This window comes from Amaranthus tricolor, chromosome 2 (assembly GCF_026212465.1).
Source record: "Amaranthus tricolor cultivar Red isolate AtriRed21 chromosome 2, ASM2621246v1, whole genome shotgun sequence".
Lineage (NCBI taxonomy): Eukaryota > Viridiplantae > Streptophyta > Magnoliopsida > Caryophyllales > Amaranthaceae > Amaranthus > Amaranthus tricolor.
The window spans coordinates 35,945,163-35,961,171 of NC_080048.1; the positions used below are offsets into that span (position 1 = coordinate 35,945,163).

General features: G+C 28.3%; 1 protein-coding gene across 1 annotated transcript; it reads left to right on the forward strand.

Annotated features, from left to right (window-relative positions):
- Window positions 1-607: 607 nt before the first annotated feature.
- On the forward strand, window positions 608-5,988 carry LOC130806246 (probable 2-oxoglutarate-dependent dioxygenase AOP1). Its single transcript, XM_057671254.1, has 4 exons — window positions 608-709; window positions 2,572-2,987; window positions 4,546-4,867; window positions 5,564-5,988. Exons 2-4 carry the CDS (start codon window positions 2,614-2,616, stop codon window positions 5,804-5,806), a joined length of 939 nt encoding a protein of 312 aa, XP_057527237.1. The 5' UTR covers window positions 608-709; window positions 2,572-2,613; the 3' UTR covers window positions 5,807-5,988.
- Window positions 5,989-16,009: the final 10,021 nt, after the last annotated feature.

The following is a 16,009-nucleotide window of genomic DNA, read 5'->3' on the forward strand; positions in this document are numbered from 1 at the left end:
TTACGCATTCCAATGTGTAATTTTCTCTATTTATATCTTGAATTATACAAATTTAAAAATTATAAAAAAGTTAATATTATAAAAGCATGTGATTAGACGATTCAAATAAAATCTCACTTGACTATATTATTAATTACACATTAGTCGCAATATATAAAATAAACTTGAACGATAAATAGTGCACATAATCAAAATGTAGCGAGTATGTTAGCCATTAGTATAACCAAAAGTCAGAGGGGCTCTATGAATAAAATAGACCCAAGAAAGATACGATTATGGCATGGATGACGTAACAAAGATTTGGTCCGCCGCAGAATCCAAGTATCGAACTGAAAATACCGCCCCTTCCATCATCTCAACTGCGCCCTCTTAAAATCTACTCGTATGTTTTAATACATAGGACAACCAACCTTTATTGATACAACTAATTACGGTCACAACCCCATTTATTATGGAACCGACCTTTTCTAATGGGTTTACTCTCTAATCTCACTAATTATCTCTTATTTATCTTAGGATAATTACAATTTGTATTTTATTTCTGATTTTTCTAATCTTATTTTTTAAGTGGTCGGTTGTTTAATTATTTTCTCCTCTATAAATTATATGTATAGAACTCTATATAATCCCAAGTTGCTCTCACTTAGTAATTCATCAACTTACAACTTACAACCAAGCACTTAATTTCATTTTAGACTCTTCATAAATTGTAAGCTTTCTTCTTAATTCCTAAATTATTAATTTCTCTTTAATTTATGAAGTATTTTATGTGGAGTATTATTGTACCATATTATTGTTCATTATTAATATTTGGAATGTTTGTTTTAGTATCATCATTAATTATATTTTGATCTATGAATGTCCCTTATTTTGATAAGGCTAAATACATAGTTTTTAGGTTTCTGATTATAATAGATTATAGTAAAATCACTCATTAAATTATGTGTATTTTTTATTTATATAAAAATATATTATATGATGTTAGGTACTAACGGTCAATCAAATATAACTTCTTTACTACTGTTATTAATAATTAATATTAGTACATAAAGTTGCTTATCTCTAACTCTCAAACCATACCCTTCACTTAATGGAATTGGGGTGGAATGGATCAACGTCTTCATTAGAGTTAAAATATGTTACTTGTTTGATTATAACCTTTTTTATTCTTTATTATTTTAAGTGATGTAATTTGAATTTCTTTCAATTCATCTCGATGAGCATGCAATGCTTTATTCATCTAAAATAATTACATTTTTAAATTTGTGTACTTAATGAAATTGAATATATAATAACTTTAAAAACTAATTACTATATTAAAATTTTCAAATTTTAGAATTAGTCTATATCAAGAAAAAATGAAACACTATAGCTAGAGATGTTGATTTAGATTATTTACTTGATTTCAGATCAAATATTTTGGATTAGATTAAAATCGATTTTTAAAATTCACATTATTTTAGACATTATTATAAATACATTTTTAATCATGTTTGTTTGGTTATATAAGATTAAATAAATGTGGAATTAAGTCTATTTTTAACTTAATCCAAACTAAAGTCAATTTTAAAAGCAACGTAACCACCATGAAGTTGCTTACATACTCTAATTATCATAAATACATATATACTACATTAGTATAATACTATAAATTAAGAATTCTCGAGGGATTAGACTAGTATATAAAATTAACACGTATAATTGTAGAAAATTATAGCATTTGATGGATATAAGGATCAGCCATGACGACTTATCAGCGTGACTTAGCATGCTGATTAGTGATTGATATTTGATTTAGCTCTAATTAACTTAATTTTTATCTCCTTTTCATTTTTGACATATACTTTCTCCATCCCTATTAGATTACAACACTTACTAAAAATTAATAAAAACCAATAAACTATATGAATAGATTAGAAACGAGAGAAAATAAAAAATGTAAAATAAAAATTATACTAAAAAATGTAATGAAAATACTATAAAATAAAAATATTATAAAGCTAAAGCGACAAATTAAAATAAAAATGTTTAAACACTAGGGAATGGGTAAAATCTAACAAATAGAAACATATAGTATCAAAAACTATTATTTCTATTTATATAGTTTTAATTTGGCCAATTGATCTCATTTATAATTTGACATTAACATGCTTATAGTGATATAGACCTAGCTAGTAGTATTATATATTCAGAGGATTTAGTAAATCTTGATGTATTACTCTTTATTAATACTAATTAATAAACAATTAGAAAGTTATGAGTTGGTCTAGTGGTTTGGGACTTTTTATTCGTTTTTTCCCTTAATATGTATATACAGATTCTCTAGCCTGCGCCCAATCTAAAAAAGTGAATAAAAATCTAGTCATATGTACATCAATCTTGTGTTGTGTGGAATAATTCAAGATTAGATTAATTAGTCATACTAATTAAGTTTTATTTTATTAATTATTTGATAATGTAATATTTTGTTTGATCCCCATTTCATAATCTTGATGATCCTCTAGAAAAGTCATCATGTATTTTAATACATATACATTATGGTATATATTTATAAACTTGTCTTTTTGTCAGAGAAATTCATCACTAACCCAAGATAATCATAAGAAACTAACCATGGTTACCAAGACTGGTCAAAAGCTTCCTACAATCAACCTGAATAGCACAAACTTAAACCCAGGAACAAGTTCATGGGTATCAACAAGCAACAAGATCAGGAAAGCACTAGAAGAATATGGATGTTTTGTAGCTATGTATGATAAGTTTTCAGTAGATCTTCATAATAAGGCTGTTGATGTTATAAAGCCTATGTTTGATCTTCCTAATGAAGTAAAAGCAAGAAATTGTTCTGATCTTCCTTACCATGGTTACTATAAGCCAGGAAAAGTCATGCCTTTACTTGAAAGTCTAGGAATTGGGAATGCACCCATCATTGATGAGGTTCATAACTTTGCTAATCTCTTGTGGCCTAATGGGAATCCACTCTTTTGGTATGTTTTCAATCACACCTTAACTTATCATACCATCTTTTTTTCTAAAATATGTTTTGGGTTAGAAAGTGTGGATGCAATATATGTTCTTATTGTATATAACGTTGAATATTTTACTTTAAGTGAAGGGTGGTTGAGATTCAAACTCGTGATTTTTTGTCACGGTGGCTTCTCATTTTATATTATGAAACCAACTTAATCAATAATTTGAGTTGATGGTTAAAGTCCCAATATATGTTATATATTCAAGTTTCTAACAATAGCATTAGATTTATACTAGATGTTAAACCATTTGTTTCGAACATATTTAATATAAATTGATTGTTTATTGTTGGCTCTCTATTTAAAAAAAAATAGATTAAAAAATCAAAAGTTAATAAACTCATAGCCAAAGTCATAGTAGAGTTTTGATTTTAGTTTAAAAGAGTTTTTTCAAATGGCCGATTCAATTACCAAATATTTCCTCGATTTTTATTTAATTGCAATCAAAGATAATTTGACAATATTCATCAATTATCAAATACTTTCTCTATTTTTATTTACTTATTTTATTATTTGACTAATAAAAAGTAAAGAGTAAGTGAACAGACAAATACCTCCACAATTTTTTTGGTTGCTAATTTGACTGAGTTTGGGTAATTTAAAATTATTTTCGATCTATGTCAACATGGATTTATCCAATTATATTAAGATATATTTACTAATTTGGTTATAGTTGAAACTTGAGTACTACTCAATAGAAAAAAGGTTCATGATTATGAGCATTATTACAATCATGGGATAAGAAGTGCTATTGTTGATTTTTATTTCAGAATAAGGGACTAATTTAATATAACCTCTTATAGTTTTCTTTAAATTATGTTGATTTTTTCACTATTTATCCATAATTTTCAAGTCAACTGATTATTAATGGATAAAAAAAAAACATATTGATGAGATTTACTGAATTCTTCTAAATCTGCTAGTTCTATAATATGAATTATTTTTTATTTTACTGTTAAATAATGTAGATATTTATGATATAAATTAAAAAGAAAGAAAAATCAATCTTTTATATAAATGGTAAAAGTGAAAAGACAAGTAATTAACCAGATTAAACCATATAATTAAAAAGTAATGTAGCTATTAATATGATGTAGTAGCACTATAACACTCATATATTTCCTTTATCTCTCTAGAAAGAAAAACATTATTTAACTTGAATATATGAGAATATTTTAAGTTAAATGCTTTCTCAGGGCCAACAGAAAATATATATATATATATATATATATATATATATATATAATACTCCATACATATGCTTGACTACCTTCATCATTAATTAAATATGTCTAAAACCTCTGCTATTATATTAATTAAAGCTCGTTTTGTATGAAATCGTTTTAAGATCCATATAATTAGCTTATTTTTGTAATTGATCCTTTAAAAATGATCACTTTAAGACAATAAATATATATTGAATCAGCTTAATAAAAATAGTCTCACTGTATATAAAGATCGTCTTATTTAAGAATTTGGGTATTAACTATTAAAAATCATTGTGGTTTGGGCGCAGTGAAACGATCCATGAATACGCAACAAAAGTAGCAGAGCTAGAACAAGGGGTAATAAGGATGGTGTTCGAGAGTTATGGAGTAGAGAAGTACTATAAGGATCATTTGGACTCCAAAACGTACCTTCTTCGGATAGCAAAATATAGGGTACCCCTTAAACACGAGGACAATATTGGTGCACTTGGTCATACTGACAAAAATTTTATTACTATACTTCATGAGAATGATGTGAATGGCTTAGAGGTTCAAACTAAGGATGGTCATTGGCTTAGTTTTGACTCCTCGCCTCAGTCTTTTGTTGTTATGGCCGGTGAACCTTTCTTGGTATGTCTTCAATACTTCTTCCACTTCTTTGTGTTCATTTCTAAATTTTAATCTTTGTTTTCATGTCTCACAATTAATTAATAAATATCTATCAGCTAATCTTATGAGAAACAACATCAAAATAAAGAGTCCTTACGTCCTTACATATATTCCTACTTTGTATTAGTTTTGGCTCATATATTAACAAACTCTTTAAAGTTCGATGTCAGTCAAACATAGATCAGTTGGTTACGTGTCTTTTTGTGATATTGTTGGTTAGGGATTCAAAACCTACAGATATTAAGTTTTTGCAAAATTGTTGATGAAATATTATTGTTTAGGGTTTTGAAACCTACAACTGCTAAATTTTTGCGAAAATTATTGATGAAATACCTCACATTTCTAAACATCAAAAGGTATATAACATAAATTAATTTTATAACTGTTAGAGTATAATATATAGTTGTATATCTTGAAATTAAGTAAATCTTTATCGTGCACTTTTGATTAAGATTTGTCCTTAATATGGTATCAGAACAAAGTTAAAGTTAATCTACGTCTTTATTTAAGTTGAATATTTAGCACTAGGCCTTCGGACAAAACTCTCGCGTACAAGGGTTGTGATAGATCAGTCGTCGCTTAAACTTTTAGTTAACATGATTGTACACTTAATTCCATGATGACATGAATATTGATATGGGTAATAATTACGTATAGGCATGGAGCAACAACAGAATACATGCACCTTTACATCGTGTGATAATGAAAGGAGAGAAGCCAAGATATTCATTTGCATTGTTCTCAACAACCAAAGACACAATTGAAACACCAAAAGAATTGGTAGATGATGAGCACCCTTTACAATTTAAGCCTTTTGATTACATGGGATTGCTACGTTTTTACACCGAAGATGTTACTCGAATGGCTGTATGCACCATCAAAGACTATTGTGGACTTTAATTCTATCACTTTCTTTACTTGTTTTTATTTATGTTATTTTTTTTCAATTTTGATTTTAATATTAATTATTGTATGTTATTAATTACATAAGCACTAATTGATTTAAATCCAATGAATTATGAAATGTATTCTTAAAGAATTGTTAAAATCGAATTGATATATACTAAAAATATAAAGAAAAACCGTGATTTTTTATTAGCTTTTTAGCACTTTATTAAATCAAATGATACATGAAGAATATTTTTTTAAAAGTTTAAATTGATATTATTAATTTCAAAATATTGAATGTATCTTATTAATTACCTCCTTTATTTTTTAATATTTATACTTGATTAACAATGGAGTATTATTCAACAATTAATTATTTTACAATTATTATTAAATGTATAAAGAAAAATATAGTCGCATGATATTTTGTTTGATTTGTCTTGATACATATTTTTATTGTATCAACTTTTTATGATTTTTTTTGTTATGCACATATAAATATAAAGGTATTAAATGTTATAATTGTGTATCAATAACGTGAAAGCTGAAGCTTTATTATTAAAAAAATAGAGTATAATATCAATTATATATTATGAAAATAGTTTGATTATGAAAATGAAACTTTTTTTAGAAATTTTACAGTAAGATTTCACAAATTTGATAAATAAACGAATATTTAAAATCTAACTCTATAAGCTCGATGGGCTTTCACTATAAAATTAGTTTCTTATACAAATGATGATCCTTGGAAAATTTTCTATCTTTACCTCCAAAAGATTTTCTTAAAGTATTGTTCGAAAATTTCAATGTTTTTTGAAATTAGGTGTTTTAATTTCTTTTAAATTATAAGGTTGGCTGAGGGAAGGAGTGAGGTATGTGAGAGCCAAACCTAAAAACTTACATGAGTAAGATGATAGCTGCTCAAACTAAGGTAAGACGGGATAACTCAAAGCAACCCAATCCTTGCCGCATTCAACACCAATAGTCATTACTTTTACGGTCCGTTTGATTAGTGATACTAAATGATGGCATTGAGAATGATTTATGGTGTAAAACTTCATCAAAAGTTCCATGTCATTCCCATGGTGATGAAACTTGGATCACAAAAAAGTTTTTGTTTATAAATTTCCATTACCACCCAATACCACTTCTCTCAATAGTAATGTATTGGAATGAATTTTATGAAGAAAAAGAGATGATTGAAATTGACCAAACATGACAATTAAGATAGGCAGAAGATTTTTTCAACCAAAATTACACTAATTTTTATTTTCATTACAAAAATTTATAACCAACTACTAAACTAGTTGTTAATGAATGTTAAAGAAAAGAAACGAGAACATACATTCCTCCATACATGGCTATATAAAAAAAAGAATAGATGAATGCAAGGAAACAAAGTAGAAACTATAGAAAGTACACAAATAATAACAAATTTCATTAAATCTGTAATATAATATTCAAAACAAATAGAGAAATCCTACCAATATATAAAACTAAATCTTTACTAAATCAAAACTTTTGTATTCCTATCCTAAACTAAATCTATACTGAATCAGAACCTTTGCATTCTAACCTAAACTAATTTCCCTTTTCCCACCCAAATCCACCAAAAAGGAAGAACAATAAGAAACCCCCAGATAACACACGAGTGTGAGCTCCTGCCAGATGCTTCTCGAACCAAAAATGTTGACACCAAAGTAACAAGGCCGTTCCTAAGGGTAATTTTGAGGTGCAACTGTCTAGGGCTCAATTCATAAAAGGGCTCAAATTGAGTTAATCCTTATAATTAAATTAGTATTTGCATAAGTAGTTTCTAACATGAATCGAACTTACAGCATTAGGTTTTTTAATTAAGCACATGACTATTAAACTACATAGTTGGAGAAAAATAACTGAAATTATACTTATATAAGGACCTTTTTTTTACTTTTCGCATTAGGCTTAAAAATTATCAGAAACGGCATTACAAAGCGAGATGCTTCTCGAGCCAAAAATGTGACACCAATCATGGAGCTAGCAGGCTAAAGCCGAGAGCATTCACACCTTGATGCAAAGACCAAGGAGTATTGCACAAGCAAAAACCCGAGTTAGTTTAATGAATCAAAGCCAGCAGCTAATATTCCACTTACTAGAGAGAAACTGGCTTTCACTCCCCCACGCACGTGTGCCAGCTTTGTTGTGTGGTTGGGGTTTTATGAATTTCCTGTTCCCACTACACGACTCTACTTGACGCGGTTGTCCCAGGACTAAGCGCCTGCACGACGATCACAGAAAACACGCCAAAAGGAACGCAAAATAAAATTGAACATGATAATCGAATTCTGAAAATGTACAAGTCAAGCAGGATCATGTATTGTTCTAAAGTTTGCTCCAATGCTTGATTTTAGCGTTACACCGTCAATTGTATTTTCCTTCAGAACAAAAACACAAAAGTTACAAGTAACTTAGACACACTACATAATAATTCTATATTCTATATTTGTAAGATAAAGTAAAGAAGTCAGCTTTTGCACACTTAAATAACTAATGAGATCAATCTCCAACAAAGGTTAGCTTTTGTGCAAGGAGCAGAAAAGGCAATGTTGAGTTACTGGGGTGTTTGGTTCTTAGCTTTTTTATTGGCTTTCTTTTCACGAGACTGTTGTTTCAGCACGACGACTATGAGACTGTTGTTTCACGAGTTGTCCATTAACATCTTCTGGTAAACGCTTTCTTTTCAAAGACCTGCCACAATTAACTTGTGGATTACTGGAGCTTCGTACTTGGACATCACTTGAGGCATTGATTGTTGAGAACGTTTGGGGAAAACAAAAGCAGGAAGTGAATTTCTTAAAACATGGGACACACGCATATCCATCCCTGGTTTCCGGTAAGAGTACATATTTGTCGAGTTCCTGAACTCATCAACCGTAGCACGCACATCGAACTTCTGAGCAGCTTCTCCTTGCTTTCTTCGCAAGCCCATAAAAAACACGCAATGAGCACATTGCCTGGATGGATCAATCAGATTATGCGGATATGGATGGCATTGCAGTTTACCTAGAGTATCACGTTCTATCTGAAGACAAACACCAGATACAAAAGTCTATTCAGAGATTGTAAAGAGTTGAAAACGCCATTAATTATATTAAGACCATCAGGTCACGGCCACCATTCAATGTAAGTAGAGGTGTTCAACGGGGCAGATCGACCCAACGGGTCAAGAATCGGTCCCATTTTAACGGGTTATTAGCAGGGCAGGTCATTAACGGGCCTTGGTGCAAAGGGTCAGACCGGGCCGGGTTGGATAATTATAAGAATTAATTGTGAAAAAAATTTGGCATTTTTTATATTTTAAATGATATTATTATATACATAAAGTGGGTTGTTCTAATAGACTATAAATTATAATAAAAAAAAACTATTTTATGGACTTTTAAAAATCGAGTCAAAGTGGGTCGTATTTAAACGGATTTTGACCCGTCCCAACCCGTTAAACACCTCTGAATGTAAGGCAAGATTATCCATTGATGCAAATTAACCATAACTTACCTTTAGTGTGAGCTGTCTAAGCCGAGATTCTACCCATCCTTTCCAAGCACGCAAATCATCAGCATCAGCTGCAATTATATCAATCTGCAGATAGTTTCTATATTTTCCAAAGAACACATAAGGCTCAAAGAGAGAACTCCAATGTTCCTTGTTGAGCTCAATATCCTGACATATTCAAATAAAATGAATTAGATGTTACTGCCTTGTTCCTCTTGCACCTTTTTTTCATTTTAGTTTGTTCCACTCATTTTGCACCCTTTGCTTTTTTGGTAATGTAAAAAATACAAGGTGCACACACTTTACTAGTCAAGAAAATATATACTATCCCAAAACCATATGGTAATGGAAAGAAGGGTTTTAATAACTTATAAAATGCGCACACCATCTTTAATTTATCAATGTACTATCCCAAAACCATATGGTATTGGGAAGAAGGATTTTAATAACTTATAAAATGCATACACCATCTTTAATTTATCAATGTGAGATTAATCATAATTATTCCAAGAGAGAGACAATAATTCTTATGTTTACTTGAATGACTATTGAGTAACTAATTTAGTTTGGGGTTGGGTGTAAAATTTAGAGTCAACCAAAAGCATATATGTTATTGTTGGTCTCATATGAGACCGTCTTACCATAAGATGGATCTATATAATAACTTATTTCTTCAATTGATAACTTTATGATTATAGGTAATCGTTTTAAGATTAGAAGTAATCACTTTAAGACTATAAAAAGTTATTATATTAAATTTATAAGTGATTACTTTAATGTTATAAGTGATCACTTTAAAACAAGAAATGTATATTAGACCAGCCCAATAGAAATGGTCTCACCGCGAGACCGTCTCATTTAAGAATTAGTGTATATGTTATTAGGCCTAATAAAGAAAACTTTGATTGATTTTAATCCAAATTTGTGACTTATTGAGACTTTGTATCTTTTGATTAACTAAATTTTTAAGGAGTTGTTTGGCATGAAAGGCGGTAACGGAGTGTTAAGAAAAGCTTTGGAGGCAATAAAACGATATGATAAGCTTTAAGATAATAACTTATTTGGTATGAGTAGTGTAACAAAATGAATAAATATTAATCATAAAAATCTTCATAGGAGGGAAGAAAGAGATACAAAGAAAAATTGGAAAATGAGTTGAATGCAAAAGGGAAGTATCGTACTTCTTCGTCATACAATGTATTATGTCCCTCCATATTTGAGGGTAATGTATTTGTTAACGCAAAAAAAAAAAAAAAAAAAGAGTAACAAAATAGGGTAATTTGGTATCGTAAAGTTACGTAAACAGCTTCACCAAGGTAACAGTAAGTCTTATTTGTTCCGTTACCAAACCATTAAAAACACATACCAAAGATTGCTTGGATTATTTGAAATAGACAAATGGGTGAAAAATCCCAATTGTGAGTGCCTATACTTCTCCAAGAGGGTGATTGAAATATTGAATCTTTGTTGAACCCTTTTGATAGAGTATATAACATATCCTGGGGCCTCAACCATCAGCTTAAGCTTTTGGTTGAGTTGGTTTCTTGACACCTTTTACCATTGAAAAATGCTTTAATCATTTTTGAGTCAAGAATTACTTCAGTCATCAACTCATCAACCCAATCATCAACCTAGTAATATTCCATTCGTTAAACTACTTTTTTAGTTTATGAATATAGACTCACATCCTCCTAATTTTGTCCCTAAACTCAATATTTATTTTCAAATAATCAATTTATATATTTTTTTCATCTACTTTTTTTTTTGTTGTTATTCACTCCAACAACAGATTGAAAGTAAAACAAACCGATCAACAATACAACAAATTTAGGTAAACATAACATCTTAATATCAACATTTTTGGAACAACAATTTGATATTCAGATTAATTTGGTTAGAGTTGTTTATTTGAATCAAGTATTTTAGGTCGGTTTAAAATCGGGTCTTGTGTCCATATTGATTTTTATATAATTTTAAATTCATTTTGAAGTCGGGTCAAGTCGAATTCAATTACAAAATCAGATAATTATCGAATCATTAAGTTTTGTTTTAAACCTCTCTACTTAGAGTCTACTTGAGGTGAATTCTATACATAGCCTTACTCACAATAATATAATAACAATAATGATGATAAAAAAAATAACAAACATATATTTGAGAACAAATCTTTATGAACATAATCATATTGATAAGCACACTTGAATGCTAAATGGTCTAACTAAATGGGTTTGTTCTCTTGGCTTTCCCTCTCTATTAATTCAAATTAATTAATTAATTAAGGATTCGTCCATGATAAATTTTGTGAGTAGTAATAAGTATATAAGGCATGACCGCATGAGGCATGGATGGAATGTTAATGAAGCCCATCATGACCTGCAGTTTTCAACTTATTATGTACGGGAGACGGGACTTCTAAATTCTCATCATTATTCTTTTCTCATAATTCTGCCCATTTTTGTTTGCTTAACTCCTTAACCTATTTCTTAAACAACATTCGAATTCAAAACTTAAATCCATGTCATCCATTTTGTCCCATTATTTTGTACTTTCTTCGTTATACTATATCTGCTATATTTCACTTTTTATGTCATCCAATTATTTTCATCATTTATATTTCTTTCGTTTCTTGTTGTTCTTTCCGTTTATTTTTTACACAGTTTTCAAAGCAAATTTTAAACCTTAATATATCTAAATATGAATAATAAAAGATTATAAAAAATATATAATAAAAAAGAATACATCAAAACGAATTTAACGAGATGTCACATAAATATATGTTTTCTTCTAAACATGTGTCAAAAACATCAATTAAATTTTTCTCTCCTTAAGAAGGAATATTCCAAATATGAATAACATTTGAGAACGGAGGGAGTATATTAAACTATACACATGATCTAAGAATTATAAAAAGTTAACATTATGAAAGTATGCGATTAGACTATTTAAACATGATTCCACTTGAGTATATTTTTTTTATACATTAGTCGCAATGTATAAAATAAGCTTGAACGATGAGTAGTGTCAAAAATCGCTATATAGCAAGTATTTGAGAACAAAAGAAGTATCATTTATAAGAAAAAAATTGCAGCGATGAGTAATTTCATAGTGATCACACTTTTACAATATTTGGATGGAGGGAATTGGAAAGAAGACAAATAGAGGGATTAGGAATGGGTCGGATAACGATCGGATCGGGTCGGACTTAAGTAAATATGAAGCGAGTTGGATAAGGACCCTGTAAATTTAATATGGGCTTTAAATGGGCTGGACTTTTAAAACCCAGGCATAGCCTAAACTGGACCATTTTTATTACTAAAGTTATTTTAATCCCCATTTATCAATATACAACAATTAAATTATCATTTATAATAATTAAATTGAAAAAAAATTAATAATTTTTATTGACATTGTCATTTATAATATTTAAAGTATTTATTAATTATGCTATTTACAAAGACATGTTTCCAACCCTTATTAAGCCCTTATATATAGTCTGCTTCATTTTAATTATAGTAGAGCTTGTTTCGGCCTAGCCCTTACAAAGCTCTTATAAAAACGGGTAGGATAAGAGCTCAAAATAAAGACCCGACGACCCATTAAACACCCCTAATTAGAAGGAAAATGCTTTTCTTTGCTTGAATAATAATTTTGAAAAGGGGGGATTTATAAGGAAGCAAATTGGAGGGACTAATGTCTCTATTTTTATTAAAATTCAAATCTTTCTAAAGATGGACAAAATTTTATGAAAAATAATTATCCACTCGTACCTTTTTGTTTGTTTACTAAATTTTTTGTACATTTTTCAAAGTATATTTTAAGTTTCAGTATCTCTATATATGCATCATAAAAAGTGTATAATCAAAAACTATAAATAAAAATAAATCTAATAAAATTACTTCATGTGAAAATATTTTATATATCTAAAAAGGGTCTTAATCAAATAGCTCTCTCTTAATATGAAATATTCTAATATCGATGAGCAAAGGGGAACAAAGAGATTACTTCTTTTCCTCTCGTCTCGTTTCCTTTCTTCCTCAACAAGGGATATGTCCCTTACCCGTAATATTATCTCCCCTTTCTTTTCATTTTCTTCTCTTCTTTACCTCATAAATTCTTAAGCCAACCATTATTATAATTTGATAAAATAAAAATTTTATACATTTTTAAGGTCATTAGCCATTGTAAATATTTTATTTTCTTTTTAATCAATTTTTACTCACTTGGTTCTCATATAAATTGTTTAGGTACAATAAGAAAAGTAAAATATTTTGGATGAAAATAAAAAAATAGATAATGAAGTTTATAAGTATTAAAAGATATTAGAATTAAGATGATCAGAACTAAATTATTTTTTCAAAAAAACATTAAATTTACAACAAATATAACATAAATAAAAATATTTTTCATAGGAATGCATATTGAAACCACTCGTAAATGGTAAATGATAATATGAAAAAGAAACAAGGAAGTACGTAATAAGAAAAACTAATGTGCCCCAAAAGGATGATCGCGACACTTGTTTTTATGAAAAAAGGGTAATGATAACATAAATTTAACAAAAATCTTAATTTTTTGTTAACCAAGTGAAAAAGTCAAAAACTTAGATCATGCGAAATTAAAAAAACGCTTGTCTACTATGTGAAATAGCAACAAAATTCAGGGTTATTACATGGAATTTCTCTATTTAATATTCGAATTATTATATATTATATTAAAATAATTCATTCAATCGAAAATATGTTTGTGTTTATATTAAGTACTCCCTTTACTCTTTTTTGTTTGTTCACTTAGTTTTTTCAACGATTTTCAAAGCAAATTTTAAAACTTGATATCTCTTAATATGCTATTATGCATCATAAAAAATTATAAGAAGTTTATAATAAATATTTTTACAGTAAGACAATCTAATCAGATCTCATATAAATAAACTTTACATTTTTAATGTATTCATCAAACCTTATAAAATATCCTCTCTCCAAAAATTCTAAACTAGATAAATAAAAATGAAAAGTGGTATTTAATTTATTGATTAATAATATTTGTTACAAAAGATCAACCGAGAACATCTTTATATTAAACCTCTAAAATTGATGTGTGGAAGACATTTAATGACTAATGCATGCTGTAATCACCAAATGACATTATTACGCACCTTCTTTGAGCCTGATCAAATCCCCCACCATATTCAAATCACAAAAGCCAAGAATTTGGAATTAGAAAAGACATTGATAAACCCTGGAACTTTTGCCTCTTAATTATCTTGATAGTAACATTCTAACAAAATTATACCATATTAATCAGTTCAGATTCAGCTAAATAATTATTACACCTTTAACATCCTTGGAAGTCTGAAAAGACTATCCAACTTTCTCTATTTTATTAATTATTAATATTATTCTTTTCGTTCTTTAAAATACCCGATTCTTATTTGTCGCCACCCTTTTCATTTTATCGCCACCCCCCTCCTAATGAAATTACGAATTTGCCCCTAATCTTTAAAAATTTACAAATTTGCCATTGAGTTAATAACTTTTCATTTTCATTTTTTTTTAATTTTTTTAATTATTCTTATTTATATTATTATTGTTATTATTATTATTATAACGGTTATTATTATTACGGTTATTAATAATAATAATAATAATAATAATAATAATAATAATAAAATTAATAATAATAAAAAAAAAAAAAAAAAAATACCAGTCGCACAAAACGTGCGACTGACAGTCGCACAAAACAGTCGCACGTTTTGTGCGACTTGTAATTTTTTTAAAATTTTTTATTATTATTATTATTATTATTATTAATATTGTGGTTGTTATTATTATTATTATTATTAAATTATTATTTTTGTTTTAATTATTATTGTTATAATTGATGTAAGAAAGAAAGCGTAAAATTTTATTATTAGAGGAAACCCAAAATACAAATATTGGCTAGATTATAGAAATTAGGAGTTTATAAATTACTCCAATATAAAAAACCTTAACCAAAACAAATGTTTTTGGGATGATGCAAAACTAATGCCCAAGACTTCTTTTATAAGGAGAAGAATAACAAGCCTTTGTTATTCTTCCGATGTGGGATAATGATAAACATTAATCTTCCAATGTGGGATAATGAAAAACATTAATATTTCAATGTGGGATAATGACAAACATCAATCTTCCAATGTGGGATTCAAGACATAACCTTACATTGGAAGATTGATGTTTGTCATTATCCCACATTGGAAGATTAATGTTTTTCATTATCCCACATTGGAAGATTAATGTTTATCATTATCCCACATCGGAAGAATAACAAAGGCTTGTTATTCTTCTCCTTATAAAAGGAGTCTTGGGCATTAGTTTTGCATCATCCCAAAAAAATCTGTTTTGGCTAAGGTTTTATGTATTGGAGTAATTTATAAACTCTTATTTTCTATAATCTAGTCAATATTTGTATTTTGGGTTTCTTCTAGTAATAAAATTTTTCTCTCCTCTGCATGTGGACTTAGTCGACAAATTGTCGGTGAACCACGTAAATTCTGTGTGTTTTGTGTTTGTCAATTTTTATGCTTTCTTTCTTACATCAGTTATAACAATAATAATTAAAACAAAAATAATAATTTAATAATAATAATAACAACAACAATATTAATAATAATAATAATAATAATAAAATTAATAATAATAACCGTAA